Source organism: Physeter macrocephalus, chromosome 18, assembly GCF_002837175.3.
Source record: "Physeter macrocephalus isolate SW-GA chromosome 18, ASM283717v5, whole genome shotgun sequence".
Lineage (NCBI taxonomy): Eukaryota > Metazoa > Chordata > Mammalia > Artiodactyla > Physeteridae > Physeter > Physeter macrocephalus.
Window position 1 is genome coordinate 87,948,402 of NC_041231.1, and position 15,665 is coordinate 87,964,066.

A 15,665-nucleotide genomic window follows, 5' to 3' on the forward strand; every position below is an offset into this window, starting at 1 on the left:
TGCTTAGAGATTTCAGGATATGGAACCATCCTAGAACTCTTGGAAATCCCTTGCTAGAAAGCACTTGAGAACAAGAAGCCGTGATGCATGCTGATTTGCTAGCTGCTTGGCTGACATTCTGTAGACCTGCTCTCCAAGCATGAGTTAAGCCAAAAGCTGCAACTTCACAAGTCTTTCTTTGTTTCTAACCCATTCATTTGGTCTAACTTTACCCTCACTAAAGATTATGCGTCTTAATTCTTTTTCTTGGGAATTGTGTTCATTGTCAGAACAATCCTAAATTTGCTCCTTTCCCCAAGGAAAATGGCATCTCCTCCAACCCCACCGCCATCCTGCCAGGAGCCCGCTAGGATGTTCGCTCTATCTACTCTAAAATGTAAAAACAAATTACACCCAAGTTCGCGAGTTTTGTTGTAAAAATTTTTATGAAGTTACACCGTTTCAGAGGTGTCAGTCAGCGGAGATAGATACTTTTCAGAGTCCAGAGTTCTCTTAGCGTTAGGAGTTGTGGTGAGTTCTTTTTTGGTGCCAGTCACTGCTCTGTCGTCTCTTTGTAAACCTAAGCTGTTTCTCAGTAATTGTGAGTGGCTTTGGTTTCAGTTTGGGGCTTTTCTCCTTTAGGCGTTCAGGTTACTCGCTTGGCTTTGCAACTTGTGAGGTGTTAACTTGCACTGGACCTTGTGGTGGTGGCTCTCGGTCTTCTTGGGCAGCAGCACCGCCTGGATGTTGGGTAGGACGCCGCCTTGAACAATGGTCACACCGCCCAGCAGCTTGTTGAGCTCTTCATCATTATAGATAGCCAGTTGCACGTGACGCGGGATGATGCACATCTTCTTCTCACGGGCCGCACTGCCCGCCAGCTCCAGGACCTCGGCCGTCAGGCACTCCAGCACCGTGGCCAAGTAAGCCAGCTCACCGGCCCCAATCCACTCTACGTAATTGCCCTTGCGGAGAAGGTGGTGGACTCGGCCCACAGGGAACTGCAGGCCGGCTCGGGACCAACGAGATTTGACCTTCGTACATGCCTTGACACCCTGCTTGCCATGTCCAGACGTTACTGTAAAAATACTAATCTGTTATAATGGAAACAAGTATCGTTAGGGCACGTATGTGGTCTATTTATAGTCTCACAGTGGGTTGTGATTTACTATTTGATTGGCTGATACACTTATATCCAATCAGAGAACCATACTGGAATCACCTCATTTACATACACGCCACTACCCACTATCCAATCAGATGTGAGCTGCCCAATACGTCATCTGAGCTCCGCGCATATAAATACTACGCTTCAGAGCAATAGCAACTGCCACTATTTTGCTGTCTAAGAGTTGTAGGTTAACCATGCCAGAGGAGAATGGTAAAGGCAGTGTTAGTTCTAAGAAAGGTTTCAAAAAAGCCGTGACTAAAACTCAGAAAAAGGAGGAGAAAAAGCGCGAGAGATGTTGCAAAGAGAGCAATTCACTCTATATCTGTAAGGTATTAAAACAAGTTCATCCGGATACTGGTATTTCTTCGAAGGCTATGAGCACTATAAATTTTTCTGTTACTGGTATATTTGAGCGTTTCGCGGCGGAGGCGTCCCGCCTGGTGCATTACAACAAGCGTTCGACCATCACATCTGGGGAGATCCAGACAGCAGTGCGCTTGCTGCTTCCTGGGGAATTGGTCAAGCGCGCAGTGTCCGAGGGCGCCAAGGCTGTCACTAAGTACAGTGGTTCCAAATAAAGAGATTCAGCCACCAGACTACTTTTGTAACCCAACGGCTCTTTTAAGAGCCACTTAACTTTCTAGAGAGTTGTAGGCTTTTTACTTGGCTGCTCAGTGTATGTGGGTAGGCTTACTCTTAGAGTGAGCTATATCTGTTATACTAGTAACTGTCAGATTCACTTTGCTGCCTTTAGTGTGGTTAAGAAATACGTAGATAGCTCGTTCGTCTCACATAACTATTAACCAGAATGATTTCAGGTGAGATCCCGGATCTCTTAAGCATATCAAAGAATAGAGTTCTCTGAGTTGAAGAGAGCTCCTTTAAGTCTGTCTTCAGAGAGGGTGGGCCGAGCGCCATGAGAAACGTGGCTTGCTCTTCTCTGGGGTATGTCCTGATTTAAGTACTTTCTATCAAGAGCCTGAAAGGGAACTGAAGCTGTGGAAAGACAAAGAACATAGGCAAGTTCAGCATGGGAGTGTTAAGGCTGTTTTGCTTCCGCTCTACATTTTCGTAGTGTGTGAAAATTCTTCCTATGGATCAGGTTAGATGCCCTACAGCTGCTGAGATTTCGAGTCCAATAGTTCCTTGGTCTGGTGATGTCATCTGTACATTATTGGGGTGTCTAAACTAGGCTGTTTGTTAAAAAAAGCTTGATATTGGAGTGTGGAGGTGTTGCCATATCAACTAATCCATATTGGAGTCAAACAATCTGGCTAACCACAACCGACTTGCAAACAGAAGTAACACTGACTGAATTTTTGGGGGGCGTTACTTTTCTTCCAAGTTATAATAGGATCACTTGCATTTTGTTTTATGAGAGGATCATTAAATTGGTGTTTGTGTACTATATTACTGGACTCCAATACTAACATGTTCCAAATTGGGTCATAGGGTGTTTATCAAGTCAGGGGACTTTGGGTGCAAGATCTACTTTGTCACGATCGTCTGGACTCTTAGCAGACAAGCATTAAAAAGTGACAAGACACAAATTAACATTAAAAAAGATCAAATTATTACTACTTCCCACAAGCCAGTGGTTTAGGTGGACTCAATTTGTTAATTTATAGTTTTCATTCTTCCCTTTTAAAAACAAGATTTCGTGCTCATGTGTGTCTACCTTACAGTTAAAAAATACTTTAGTATCATTTGGTAGAATATGTGTACTAAAACTCCACAGGAAAAAAAAAAAAGTGCCCTACATTTCTGCACAGAAACAGCCCCTACAAGAACCTCTGAATATCTTAACTGGGAATCATCCAAGGAGTTAACAGATGGGGCATCTGTGCCACATTGTCTGGGAGGGGAGGCATCATCTCCAAGCAGGGGTCCCAGCTGCCCAAATCTTTGTCAACTCTTGAGTTGAAAAGCATCCAGTTTTTCCACGCTGGTTTTTGCCTTAGCAGCATGTGTTTAGATTCACCCATTTTATGTGAATTAAGAGCTTGTCCCTTTTAATAGCTGACTAGTATTCCATGGTATGGATAAACCACAGTTTGTCTATCCATTCATCTAATGAAGGGATCTTAGTTGCTTCCACTTTTTAGCTGTTATGAATGAAGTTGTTATATAACTATTCACATGCAGGTTTTTGTGTGGACATAAGTTTTCAAATCAGTTGGGTAAGTATTACCAGGAGCACAGTTGCTGGATGGTAGGCTCAAGAGTATGTTTAGCTTTATAAGAAACTGTCAAACTGTCTTCCAAAGTGGCTGTGCCATTTTGCATTACTACCAACAATGAATGAGTGTTCCTGTTGCTCCATATCCTCCTCAGCATTTGGTAATGTACAATATTTTGGATGTTATCCATTCTAATCGATGTTTAATATCTCATTGTTTTAATTTGCATTTTCCTAATAAATGATATTGAGGATCTTTTGGTATGCTAATTTACCATCTGTAAATTTTTTTGGTGAAGTGTCTGTCCAGTTCTTTTGCCCATTCTTTAATTGGGTTATTTTCTTATTTAGTTACAAGCATTCTTTTTTCTATTTTCTTGGACACAGTCCTGTTTCAGATAAACGATTTGAAAATATTTTCTCCTGGTCCGTGGTCTACTTTTACAGTATCCTAGCAGAAGTTTTTAATTTCACAAATGTCTGGTAGAAATATAATGCAAGCCACAAATACTGATCACATATGTCACGTTAAACGTTCCAGTACCCACATAACATTAAAAAAAAGTGAAATTAATTTTAATCAAATATTTTTAGTCCAGTTTATCTAAAATGTCAATGTGTAATAAGGGTTAAATTATAATAATTTACATTTTTAAAAATTAGGACTTTGAAATTCAATGTGTATTTTATACTTACAGCATATCTCATGCAACATTTCAAGTGCTCAGTAACCACATCTGGCTAGCGGCCACCATATTGGACACTGTAGCACTAAACTCTCTAGGCAACCTAAGTCATACCCTTGCTCTAAATACCTACAGCAGATGATTCACGAAATATATCTGCAGTCCAGGGCTCTCCATGAACTGCACACCAGTAACTGCTTACTTAATATCACCACCCTGATGGTGCTCATCCATCTCAAAAAATTTCTCTCCACAAGGGTTTCCAATGTATCCTGACAGACCTGTTTTCAAATTCCAATGCTCCCTATATCCATGGGGCCACCCCAATCACATGGTTGTCCAAGCCAGAAATGTATTTTTTCCTTGATAGTACCTCTGTTCAACCTCCATTTCAATCTTTTGACAACATATGGAGATTTTATTTCCTAAGTATTTTATTATTATCTGACTTCTTTTGTCTTCACCACTGCCACCATTTTTGTCCAAGCCCCCATCATCTCTCACCTGGGTTACTGTCTCTAACTAGACTCACTGCTCCTAGTGTTTTCTTTCTAAAATCCACTCTCCACACAACTGGCAAAGTAATCTTAGATAAGAAAAATATTGTCACTAACCATTAACTGAAAGTCAGTATTTCTTTCAGTTTTGAATATAGCAAATAGACCAGTCGCATTAGCTATACCTGTGACTTTATTGCCAATGAAAACCATAGCTATAGTCCTAGCACTTAACCATGGTTACAGATATATCAAAATATTGTTTATGCTCACCCCAACCTCAGAATATTATAATTTTGATCTTGCTATTTGAAGCACAAATAAAGAAGCACGAATATTACTGTATCAAACAATATTTTTAAAACTGTTTCAACCTGGCATTGTTTTATTATTAAAATTCATATTTTACTTTATGTATTTAGAAATTTATTTTAAGAAGATGTATATAGGATCAACTAGACTTTCAAAGAAATCCATAATACAATAAAAGCTAAGAACCCCTGTTTAAGGATTCCAGCAAATACCTTACATATAAAATAGACTAGAGACAGATGATATAAAAATCAGATGGCAGAATTCCACTAATAATCCAGTTGGGAGCAGATAACTGAATCTTCCTTAGCTGTTAGACTGATTCCTTCATCAAGGATGCCAATTCTACAGCCACAGGATACTGGGGTTACTAAGGTATCCCACTCAATTCATGCATGTGTGTCTGCTGGAAACACACATCTTGATTATTATTGTTTTTATCACTGAAACAATTTCTCACATGACTTCTGCTAACCATCAGCCCTCTAGTGTGATTGGAGATGAAGAGCTAAAGAACTTGTAGTGGGTGAAAAGAACTTGTAGTGGGTCAAATGATGACTAACCTCTTCTGGAGAGTGAATTCCTCATTAGAAAAGTCCATTTATTAGTTTCCTAGGGCTGCTGCAACAAGTTACCAAAAACTGGTTGGCGTAAAACAGAAATATATTCTTGCACTGTTTTGGAGGCCAAGAAGTCCAAAATCACAGTGTCAGTAGGGTTGATTCCTTGTGGAGGCGCTGAGGGAGAATCTATTCTATGCCTCTTACCTGGCTTCTGGTGGCAGTTGGCAATGTTCGGTGTTCCTTGGTTTGCAGCTGCATCACTCCAATCTCTGCCTGCCTCAGTTTTCATATGGTCCTCTACTTTGCATCTCTGATGCCCCTCTCCCTTCTCTTATAAGCATACCCTAAATCCAGGATGATCTCATTTCAAGATTCTTAACTACACCCTATTTCCAAACAAGTGTCACATTCATAGGTGCCAGGGGTTAAGACTTGGACATGTCCTTTTTCAGGACCCTCAACCTACTACACTTCACAGATCCTAAGGTTTAGCTTGACATTGACTCACACAAAATTTACATCACACTATCTGGATAGAAGTATTTTAGAGTAAATTACAGACAATACAAAGCTTTCCTTAGGCAACTTATTATCTCTCTCATTCATTATCAGCTGAAATGACCTTGTGTGTTTATATCTGCCTCACTATACTAGAAAGGAAACAATGAGAGTAAGGACCTCCTCTCTTACACACACAAACACACTCTTTCTCTCTCTATCAGTGAATGTTTGAAGAGTGAAGAAAAGGGAAACAATTTTTTAAAACCTTTTTGGAAAACAAAATAAGGAAAAATAACAAAATGCAGTCACTTGTCTATGACCAGCCCTGCACTGAAGAGGTAGCAATGTCCACCTGCCCGAACGATGCAGTAAGGGCTTGATGTGGTCTAGCTCCCTCTGGCCCTGCTACTTGGGAGGGTTTCCCTTGCCCTGTAGACCTCAGGGACCCATCTGAGATGAGAATAGAAAGTCTCTTTTTTGAGGGCTACACCAGCCCTCTTTCTCCTTTTCTGAATTCAGAGGCACTGTGGTGGCTTTTGGGTAATTACAGCTTATGGGTTTCTAAACAGGCCTAGTGGCTCTGCCCTTTTTCCAGCCCTCTTCTTACTGGCATCCATTATGTTCTCTGTTCTGTGGCACAACAAAACCACAGCCTAGAATCAGGGAAAGACAGCAAATATCTCCCCTGCTTCCATGGCAAATCTCAATGGGTAACCATTGCAATGATTTTAGGGTGAAGTTAACAGCCAGATGTAGCTTAGGGAGGGTAGCACATAAAGGATCTGCTTTCCCCAGTTCCCAAACCAGACCTTATCATATTTAAAGCAGAGACCTTACTTTGCTGTGGCCCTTTTCTCAGAAAATTCTGTCTTGCCAGTCCTTTATGACTTAGGGATTGAGATGTGGGTAGACAAACAACACCTTTCTTAAACACTTTAACCTAAAAAAATAATAATAAAATAAAATAAAACCTGTGTTTTCTCTGCTTTCACGTGAATTGTCTTGGACTAAAGCTTTACTCTTATTTCTCTGACATTGTTAAAGTCTTTGAAGGTTGCAAACCCATCCCAACGTCCTGTGTTTGTCCCACCAAGTTCCGTAAAGCTGGGTCCTTGGTCTGCATTTGGTCTGCATCTCTGATGGAAGGAGAATTTGACCAGCTGCTTTGCTGGTCGATAACAGTGATTTACAGGTTCCTAATAGGAAGTGAAGGAATCTGCTTTTCCTAGCATCTCTCTCACATTAATGAAAATTCAGAATATATACAGAACTTGTGGGAATAAAGTGAAGCATGGCTCAAAGGAAAAATGATAGATTTAAATGCTGCTTACAATAATAAATTAGAAAGTGTAAATGCAGGCAGTCCTTCAGGTAGTGTGAAATCTTAAAAGTGACTATGCAAAGCAGTCTTAATAATCAATGGGAAAAATCATGATTGTTCCATGATCTTTAAAATTTTTTATCAAAACATTAAAAACTCACTATCTATCATAAATATAAACGGAAGTAAAAAACTAACATTAAGGACATTGTAATTTTAAATATTAAAACAATGAGAATTAGTGTCATTTCTTTTTTAAAAACTTACCAAAAGTAGTTGAATGGTGCTTGATTTTTTTCTTATCATGTAACTTATGATACAGAGTGAGTGTCCTTCCTGTGCTTTGGTGAATTGTCATGTTTCTTTCTAAGTTTGGATTAGCTTCCAACATTTTATCCTTTGCATTTTTAATGCCATGAAATATCTCTGAGAATTCATTTAATATGAAGTATTTTGCCAGTGTCACTTTCTTTGGAACTTCTTCCTTTTCATCACAACCATTTTCTACATTTATATCAGTTGGCCTTCACTAAGTTCCTCTGGTTTGCATAGCTAGTCTCTTCATAGCAACAGTGTCAACATTTCCCCGGTCAACTATTACTTCAATAACTCCACTTACCTTCAATTCAAATTCTGCTTCCAGGGTTATTACTTTTTCTTGTCTTGCTGTACTTTCATCTTGCTGGCCAAATCCCTCTTGACTATTGATTTTTGTCATGTGTGTTTATCACTGGAAGACAAAGAGGCAACTAAACTACATGCTTTCTCTTTTTGAATAAACTGAATAACATGTGCAGTAACCATGCCAACAAATTTTGGCCAACAAATTTTAAAATAAGTGACACGATTAGGTCACTGATCACAGTGTGTATGTGTTATTTGTGCAGTGACTTGTGAACTAAAAGAGCCAGCAGTGAAGTTTGTAGTTTATGCAATGACTCACCATGCAATGATATTTGAACTGTGTTTTGGGGCAAGTGGTGTTATTTAACTAAACTGTGGTAACTGAAATTCATTTATATCAAAATTGCACAATGTAAAGACTGTTGCTATTCAGTTAGCATCCCACTAAAGAATCTAGGAAAAACAAAAATAAAGTGAACTACTGGAAGCAGAAAGGCTAAATAATGGAAAAGGGGAAAAAATAATTAGGAAAAAGTAAAACTAAATGCAAGAGTAAAGAAATAGCAAATAAATAAACACACTTAAAAAATAAAAGATTAACCAATAACCATTGTGGTTTGTGAAAAATAAGAAGACACAAGTACAAAATTTAGAATAATAAAGGAGCTGTAGTTACAAAGACAGTGGAGGTTAAAATCATTAGAGACCAATCTGCTGATCTCTAAGAGAATATCTTTAAATAATTTTCTTGAAAAATATAATTTACCAAAACTTATTACAAATTATTAGCAACTCTAAATAGAAAAATTTCATTAAAGAAAAATAAAGATAATTGTCAAAGAACTGTCATCTGAAAAAGGGCACAAAGTACAAATTGTTTTAAAAAGGAAATTTACCAAAGTTTTAAAGAAAAGGGAATTCCAGTGCTGTTCAAACAGTTCCAGAGTATTAAAAGGATATCTATCCTCCATATTATTTTTACGAATTGAATAAAAATTTGTACCAGAACCTGAACATCATCGCACACACAAAAAAGGGAAAATAGAGATCAATTTAATTGATAATATTGAAGTATAAATTGTAAATGATCCATTGGCAACCAGAGTTCAACAGAACATTAAATGAGTAACATATGATGCCCAAGCAGGGGGTTGTATAAAAAAATGCAAAGATGACTATTAGGAAGTTTATTAAAATAACTCATCATAATATATATAAAGAGGGAAGGCCTATGCTCATTCTTCAGAGATGCTCAAAAGGCATTTTATAAATTTCAACATGCATTCTTAACAGTTCTCAATAAAGCAGACATAGAATTCTTCCTCATTGTATGATATATCTAATGAGGAATAGTACAGATCTTCAGCAACGTGAGGGATAAAACAAGAATGGCCACCCTGTTTAACATTGATATGAAGGTATGAGGCACTGAAATCAAGTGAAAAATTAGAAGTGAACAAATTGAAAGGAAGCAGTGAAATGTTTACTATTTTCAGACATCATTGCAAACATGTAAAACCCAACAGAATTATATCAGAAAGCCAATGCAAAAATTAGTCAATTCAGTAAGATAGGATATTTAAAAAGCACAAAAATCAGTACTTTCGTATAAAACAAGATGCTGGAAGATATGACTTGGGAAATACACTATTTACGGAAATGAAAACAAAATATCTAGAGCTAAATGTAATAAATATGCCACACATATTAAGTAAACTGGTCTACATCAATCACATTGTCCCAATTTCCCTTCAGATGAACGACTCATGCAGCATCTGGGACTAGGCTCAGTTCTAGAAAAGGGACTTGGGAGGAAATCCTCTGGGGAGGCTTTCATTTGCTCTCAATTGGAAACCCAGGGAGATAGACTGTCTTCCTGCCACTACTTTGACCTGTGTGAAGACTTGGAACTGTGACCAGCGTGAGGGTGTAAAGCCAGGGTCGGAGAATAGCAGTAAGACTGCAGGGCCTTGGAGCCTGGGCTCTGATCCATGATCGTTACCAGTGATGTTTCTTTAATGCTTGTCTGCTGAGTGGAGTCCAGGTGGTTCAGTAATACAGAACCTCAACACATTTTTAAATGATTCATCATACAAAACACCCACGAATGATCACACGGTAATTTATAGGAAAAATCAAAAAAAGAGTTCGTTACTGTTTTCTAGTTAATTGTGGTTAACCAGATTGCTGGCTTCCAGTATGAAACAGCAATATTCCCACATCCCAGGTCAATATGCTCTGGACAACGTAGGTCACCAGAACAAAAAGACCCCAAGTTGAGGACCTCAAACCACTTGAGCTTTCAAACAACTTCGCTGGCCTACAGGACCCATATTTCTCAGACACAGAAGTAGAAAAAAACAGAATAATGTCCGTTACAAAACCTCTCTACACCTTCAGGCCTTTTATAGAACCTTCAGTCACTTATAGAGGCAAATGCATCTTTTTTACTTTCCAGCTTCTTCACTCTAAACACTCTCTACATGTATTAACCGTAAGCTTTCCTGTAAAAATCACTTTGAAAAATTTGCTTCACCGCAGTTGACTTCTGAAAGACCGTTGGAGCCTCATGAGAGTTTCTACACCGTAGGAAGTCCATCACTAAGTTACAGACACCAACTGAATACTAAGGTTTACAACGTAAGTATCTTAACGTTGAGTCCACAGCTCTCCTTCAGAATCGTGGGTGGCTCTGAAAAGAGCCTTTGGGTTAACTGGAGCAGTGCTTATACTTTTACAAGTTTACTTTGAGCTGGTGTACTTCGTAACAGCCTTAGTGCCCTCAGACACAGCGTGCTTAGCCAACTCTCCTGGCAGCAACAGGCGCACAGCCGTTTGAATCTCCCTGGACGTGATAGTCGATCGCTTATTGTAGTGGGCCAAGCTAGACGCCTCACTTGCAACACGCTCGAAGATATCAGCCACGAAGGAATTCATGATACTCATGGCTTTCGATGAGATACCGGTATCTGGGTGCACTTGCTTCAACACTTTGTAGATATACATGGAATAACTTTCTTTTCTGCATCTCTTGCGCTTTTTTTCTTTTTTCTTCTGCGCCTTCGTTACAGCTTTCTTAAATCCTTTCGTAGAAACAGCTGTACTTTTAACAGACAACTCTGGCATAGTTAGCGTTAACAGCTCTAGCGTTACAGCTCCAAAGGCTCCCGTCAACACCTAAAAAGCGAAGACACCTCCTGACCGGAAAGGGTGGTATTTATAGGGGCAGCGCTCAAGTGACGTGTGGAGAGGCCAGTATCTGATTGGATATTTGGGACTGTCCTGTATGTAAATGAGGTGATTCCGGTGAGCCTTTCTGATTGGATAGAAGGCCATCAGCCAATCAGAAAGCAAAGCACACTCTACCGTGAGACTATAAATAAGCCCAGTCATAAACGATACGGTTTACCGCACTGGGGTTGTCGCTGCCGTTTCGAGATATGTGTGTGCTAGGGAAGCAAGGTGGTAAAGCTCAAGGTAAATCGGAGTCTCGCTTCTGTGGAGCAGGCTTGCAGTTTCCGCTGGGTCAGATACCCTGTCTGATCCGTAAGGGTAACTATGCTGAGTGCATTGGGGCTGCTTCGCCTGTGTATCTGGCAGCGGTGTTAGAGTTCCGAACGACTCAGATCTTGGAGTTGGCGGGCAATGTCTCTCGCGACGACAAGGAGACGCGCGTTATCCCGTGCTACTTGCAGTTGGCAGTCCGTAATAATGAGGAGCTCAATCTGCTGGGCGGTGTGAGTATCGCTCAGGGTGGCGTCTTGCCGATCATCCACGCCGTGCCGCTGCCCAGGAAGACCGAGAGCCACCATCACAAAGTGCAGAGCAAGTAATCCAAGTGGAGGTTACCGGTGAGCAGTCTAAACGTCTGGTGAAGGAACAGAGACCAAAGGCTCTTTTCAGAGCCACTTAAATTATCATTGAGGGCTGTGCCTGGGCTGTCTGTGTCTGATTGTGACGTGAAAGGCTGCCAAAAAGATCCATCAACCGTAACTACCATGTTCATTGTAACACGTGAGGTTCTTTGCAGCTTTTTTGTTACTGAAGGGCAACTTCATGGGCCTTCAAGATGCCTACCGGGTGAGAGAAAGAGAAAGAGCAAAGCTTCAGCATTTAATACCTTTTTTAAGGCTCAGTTTGATAAGTATTCGCCATGCCTATGGTTTAACACGTGCTTAGAAAATGTTTCTTAACATGTAATATCCATCAAAAACCTAATAGAAAAATAGAAATAAAGTATAATAAAGGTAATGCACTCGAATCATCCCGAAACCACCCCTTCCCCCCACCATCCATGGAAAAATTGTCTTCTTTGAAGCCAGTCCCTGGTGCCAAAAAGGTTGGGGACCGCTGCTGTAGAGGATAGTCAAGAGTCTGTTGTCATGAGCCAAGTAGGTTGACTCACCAGTGATGTGCTCAAAGGTCACACACGAGTTCAGTATTCACATGGCTTCCATAGAGATGCCAGGGTTAGGGCAAATCACAGCCCTGTTTGTGACATCTCTGGTGCTTCTTGCCTTTCTTTTCATCTTGAGGATAGCTTCTGGGAGCCTTTCTTAGACATGACAGTAAACTTAGAGAAAGACTGGGAGATAGGATACACAGCCATTATCTACCTTGAGAAAAGAAGGATGGCAGGCTGTGAAGCCACGGAGCTTATTTATATACTGTGTATTCAAATGAGGTATTGAATAAACAGTTTCTGATTGGAATAAAAACGAGGCAAATGAATGCAAATAAGGTATTTCAGGTCAACTCTGATTGGATAGTACTACTGGCATCAACTGCTCAGAAAGCAGAAGGCTATCATGTGGGGTCTTCCTCAAGAGCATTTGAACCCAGGGGTCCCTACAGCTGCTCAGTTTTGTAGATTTCAGCCTCAGCTTGTTTTGAGAGAGACCAACTTCCTTAACCCAAGTTTAAATTTCCAAAGAAATGGATCTGGCTCAGTGTGAATCGTATGTCCACTCACTGTCCATCAATAGTAGTCAGAAGAGAATGATCCTGAAAACAATGCATCGGAATTGACACATTAATGTTAGGATTATTTGTTCTCAGATTTCCTGATGCTGAATAGTATTTTCTTATACTTGACTGTTTTAAAAACCCTGTCCTGTGGTCAAACGTGGTTCTTATCTACTACCTGAGCAAGTGAAGGTGACTCACTGCTATTCAAGTTATTAGCCTGATTGAATTTCCATTTTTTTAATAGTGAGGTGAGGCATCATTTCATGTTTGGTGGTATCTTTTTGACGTTTTTCTTCCTCTTGGTTTTAAAGACTACCATAATGTAAGTACTTTTTGTCAAATGGTGTTAAGTTGCCTTCTGTACTTTTCAGAATCAACCTATGCGTTCTCTTTTTTCATATGCATTAATTAATCCTTTTCCCATTATAATGAAATCCTATTTGAGTTATATTAAAGTAAAAGCTTGTATAGAATAAAATATTTGTAAACAACGTGAATATGTGTTTAGGGTGACATGTGCCTTGACTTTTTCAAACCTTTTGTGTATCTCTTATAAAACTTTATAATTTTCCTTATAGAGCTTTTACACATATTTCATGGAGTTTATATCCAGGTGCCCTTCTTTTTATTTTATTTTAGGGGCATTTTGTTGTTGTTGTTCTTATTGTTAGCTTATACCTTTATTTCTTAAAATAATTTTTCACCTGCTGAAAGGAAACAGAGCACCTTGAAAGACAGGCTGATTTCAGGCCTGTGGCAGGAAATTAAGAGGAGTCTGGGACATCTTGCTGTACTGGAAAGCAAGGAAGCTATCAAGAACTAATGGGTCAGGTCAGGAAGACACAAGAACCAGCAGGGGTAAGATACTGGTAAAGGAATGAAAGGAAAGAAAGGAAAAAGGGAGAGAGGGAACAAATATGGCAAAATCTTGATCATTGTTTAATCTGGGTGACGTGTATGTGGGATTCATTTTAATATTCTTTCTTGTATTTGAATTTTTTCATTATAAAATAAACATTTACATATTTAGGACTTCTTTAATGCAAAGCAACACATATGTATTATGTGTTGTTTATGTGTTAAGTAACACAGATGGGTAAAATAAAAAGCATTGATAATTCTATCACTCAGATAATTAATGAACTACTACTAATACTTTGTTGTGATGCTTTCTTGATATTCTTCACTACATATGCAAATTTTCTAAAACGAATTTCGTTTTCAATTTCTCATATCATCTATGGCCTAAAAGCACCACTTTGATTATACTTTTGCCCTGCTTTCTAATCCATTAGGACTTTCCACAATTAGCAAGTACAGTCTGGGCTCCTTGACCTTAAAGGTCTTCCAACGTTCTTTCCAGAATTCTTTTTACTGCCTTGTCTCCATAAAGCCCCCTATGCTCTAGCCAATCTGGATCTCCTACATTTGAATTCGTATTGGTTTCTGTATAAATGTCACAATTTATCATCTGAACGAGCACTCAAGACCTTTAAAATAATATATTTGGGGATTTCAAAGTTTAAGACTCCTGATACAACTAGCAACTTGTCCCAGCACAGAGCCTAATTTCTGTCAAAAGGCCAAGCTGTTACATAAGCATTGAGCCGAGATTCATGAAAAGAAATCAAGAGAATGCATCTCAGCCTGTAAGGGATGGCTTGAAAACTAAAAAAAAAGTGAGAATCTGCCTCCACAAGTCACAGTGCTTCTGCAATATTTGTTTCTGCTGGTGGTGTTAGAAGAAGAAATAACATGTCTGTTTTGCTGAATACAGGGAGTGTGAGGTCCCCCAAAGGTCCTAGTCATCACACTCTTCAGAATTGGGAATTTTGGTCCCAGGAATAAGCTTGTCCCTTGTTCAGCTATGCTGCATTCACTGCACTTCTGCAACTTTGAGAGGTTGTAGTGTTGGTCCAAAAAAATGTAACTCCAATGTTGTTTCTAAACTTAAACAGTCTTGTATGTCAATTTTTTTTTAATATCTGTATTGGAGTATAATTGCTTTACAATGGTGTTAAGTTTCTGCTTTATAACAAAGGGAATCAGCCATACATATACATATATCCCCATATCTCCTCCCTTTTGCGTCTCCCTCCCACCCTCCCTAACCCACCCCTCTAGGTGGTCACAAAGCACCGAGCTGATCTCCCTGTGCTATGCGGATTCTTCCCACTAGCTATCTATTTTACATCTGGTAGTATATATAAGTCCATGCCACTCTCTCATTTCGTCCCAGCTTACCGTTCCCCACCCCCCGTGTCCTCAAGTCCATTCTCCTTTTTTTTTAAAGATAGGAGTTTATTAATTAATTTATTTATTTTTGCTGTGTTGGGTCTTCGTTTCTGTGTGAGGGCTTTCTCTAGTTGTGGCAAGCGGGGGCCACTCTTCATCGCGGCGCACGGGCCTCTCCTTGTTACAGAGCACAGGCTCCAGACGCACAGGCTCAGTAGTTGTGGCTCACGGGCCTAGTTGCTCTGTGGCATGTGGGATCCTCACAGACCAGGGCTCGAACCCGTGTCCCCTGCATCAGCAGGCGGACTCTCAACCACTGCGCCACCAGGGAAGCCCTACGTCTGCGTCTTTATACCTGCCCTGCCCCTAGGTACTTCATAACCTTTTTTTTTTTTTAATTCCACATATATGTGTTAGCATACGGTATTTGTTTTTCTCTTTCTGACTTACTTCACTCTGTATGACAAGACTCTAGGTCCATCCACCTCACTACAAATAACTCAATTTCATTTCTTTTTATGGCTGAGTAATATCCCATTTTATATATGCGCCAAATCTTCTTTATCCATTCATCTGTCGATGGACACTTAGGTTGCTTCCATGTCCTGGCTATTGTAAATAGAGCTGCA

The 15,665-nt window shown here is 39.7% G+C and overlaps 4 protein-coding genes across 4 annotated transcripts; 2 read left to right on the top strand and 2 right to left on the bottom strand.

Moving 5' to 3' along the window:
- Positions 1–617: 617 nt before the first annotated feature.
- LOC102988799 (histone H2A type 1-A-like) lies at positions 618–1,346 on the bottom strand. The gene is made up of 2 exons (XM_028479532.1): positions 1,289–1,346; positions 618–1,057 (listed from the first exon to the last, which is right to left on the bottom strand). Exons 1-2 carry the CDS (start codon positions 1,344–1,346, stop codon positions 618–620), a joined length of 498 nt encoding a protein of 165 aa, XP_028335333.1.
- On the top strand, positions 1,345–1,728 carry LOC102984294 (histone H2B type 1-A-like). Its single transcript, XM_007128627.2, has one exon. The coding sequence runs from the start codon at positions 1,345–1,347 to the stop codon at positions 1,726–1,728; it is 384 nt and encodes a 127-aa protein (XP_007128689.2).
- Positions 1,729–10,575: 8,847 nt separating this feature from the next.
- On the bottom strand, positions 10,576–10,959 carry LOC102989093 (histone H2B type 1-A). Its single transcript, XM_024122119.1, has one exon. The coding sequence runs from the start codon at positions 10,957–10,959 to the stop codon at positions 10,576–10,578; it is 384 nt and encodes a 127-aa protein (XP_023977887.1).
- Positions 10,960–11,273: 314 nt separating this feature from the next.
- On the top strand, positions 11,274–11,666 carry LOC102984570 (histone H2A type 1-A). The gene has a single exon (XM_007128628.1). The coding sequence runs from the start codon at positions 11,274–11,276 to the stop codon at positions 11,664–11,666; it is 393 nt and encodes a 130-aa protein (XP_007128690.1).
- Positions 11,667–15,665: the final 3,999 nt, after the last annotated feature.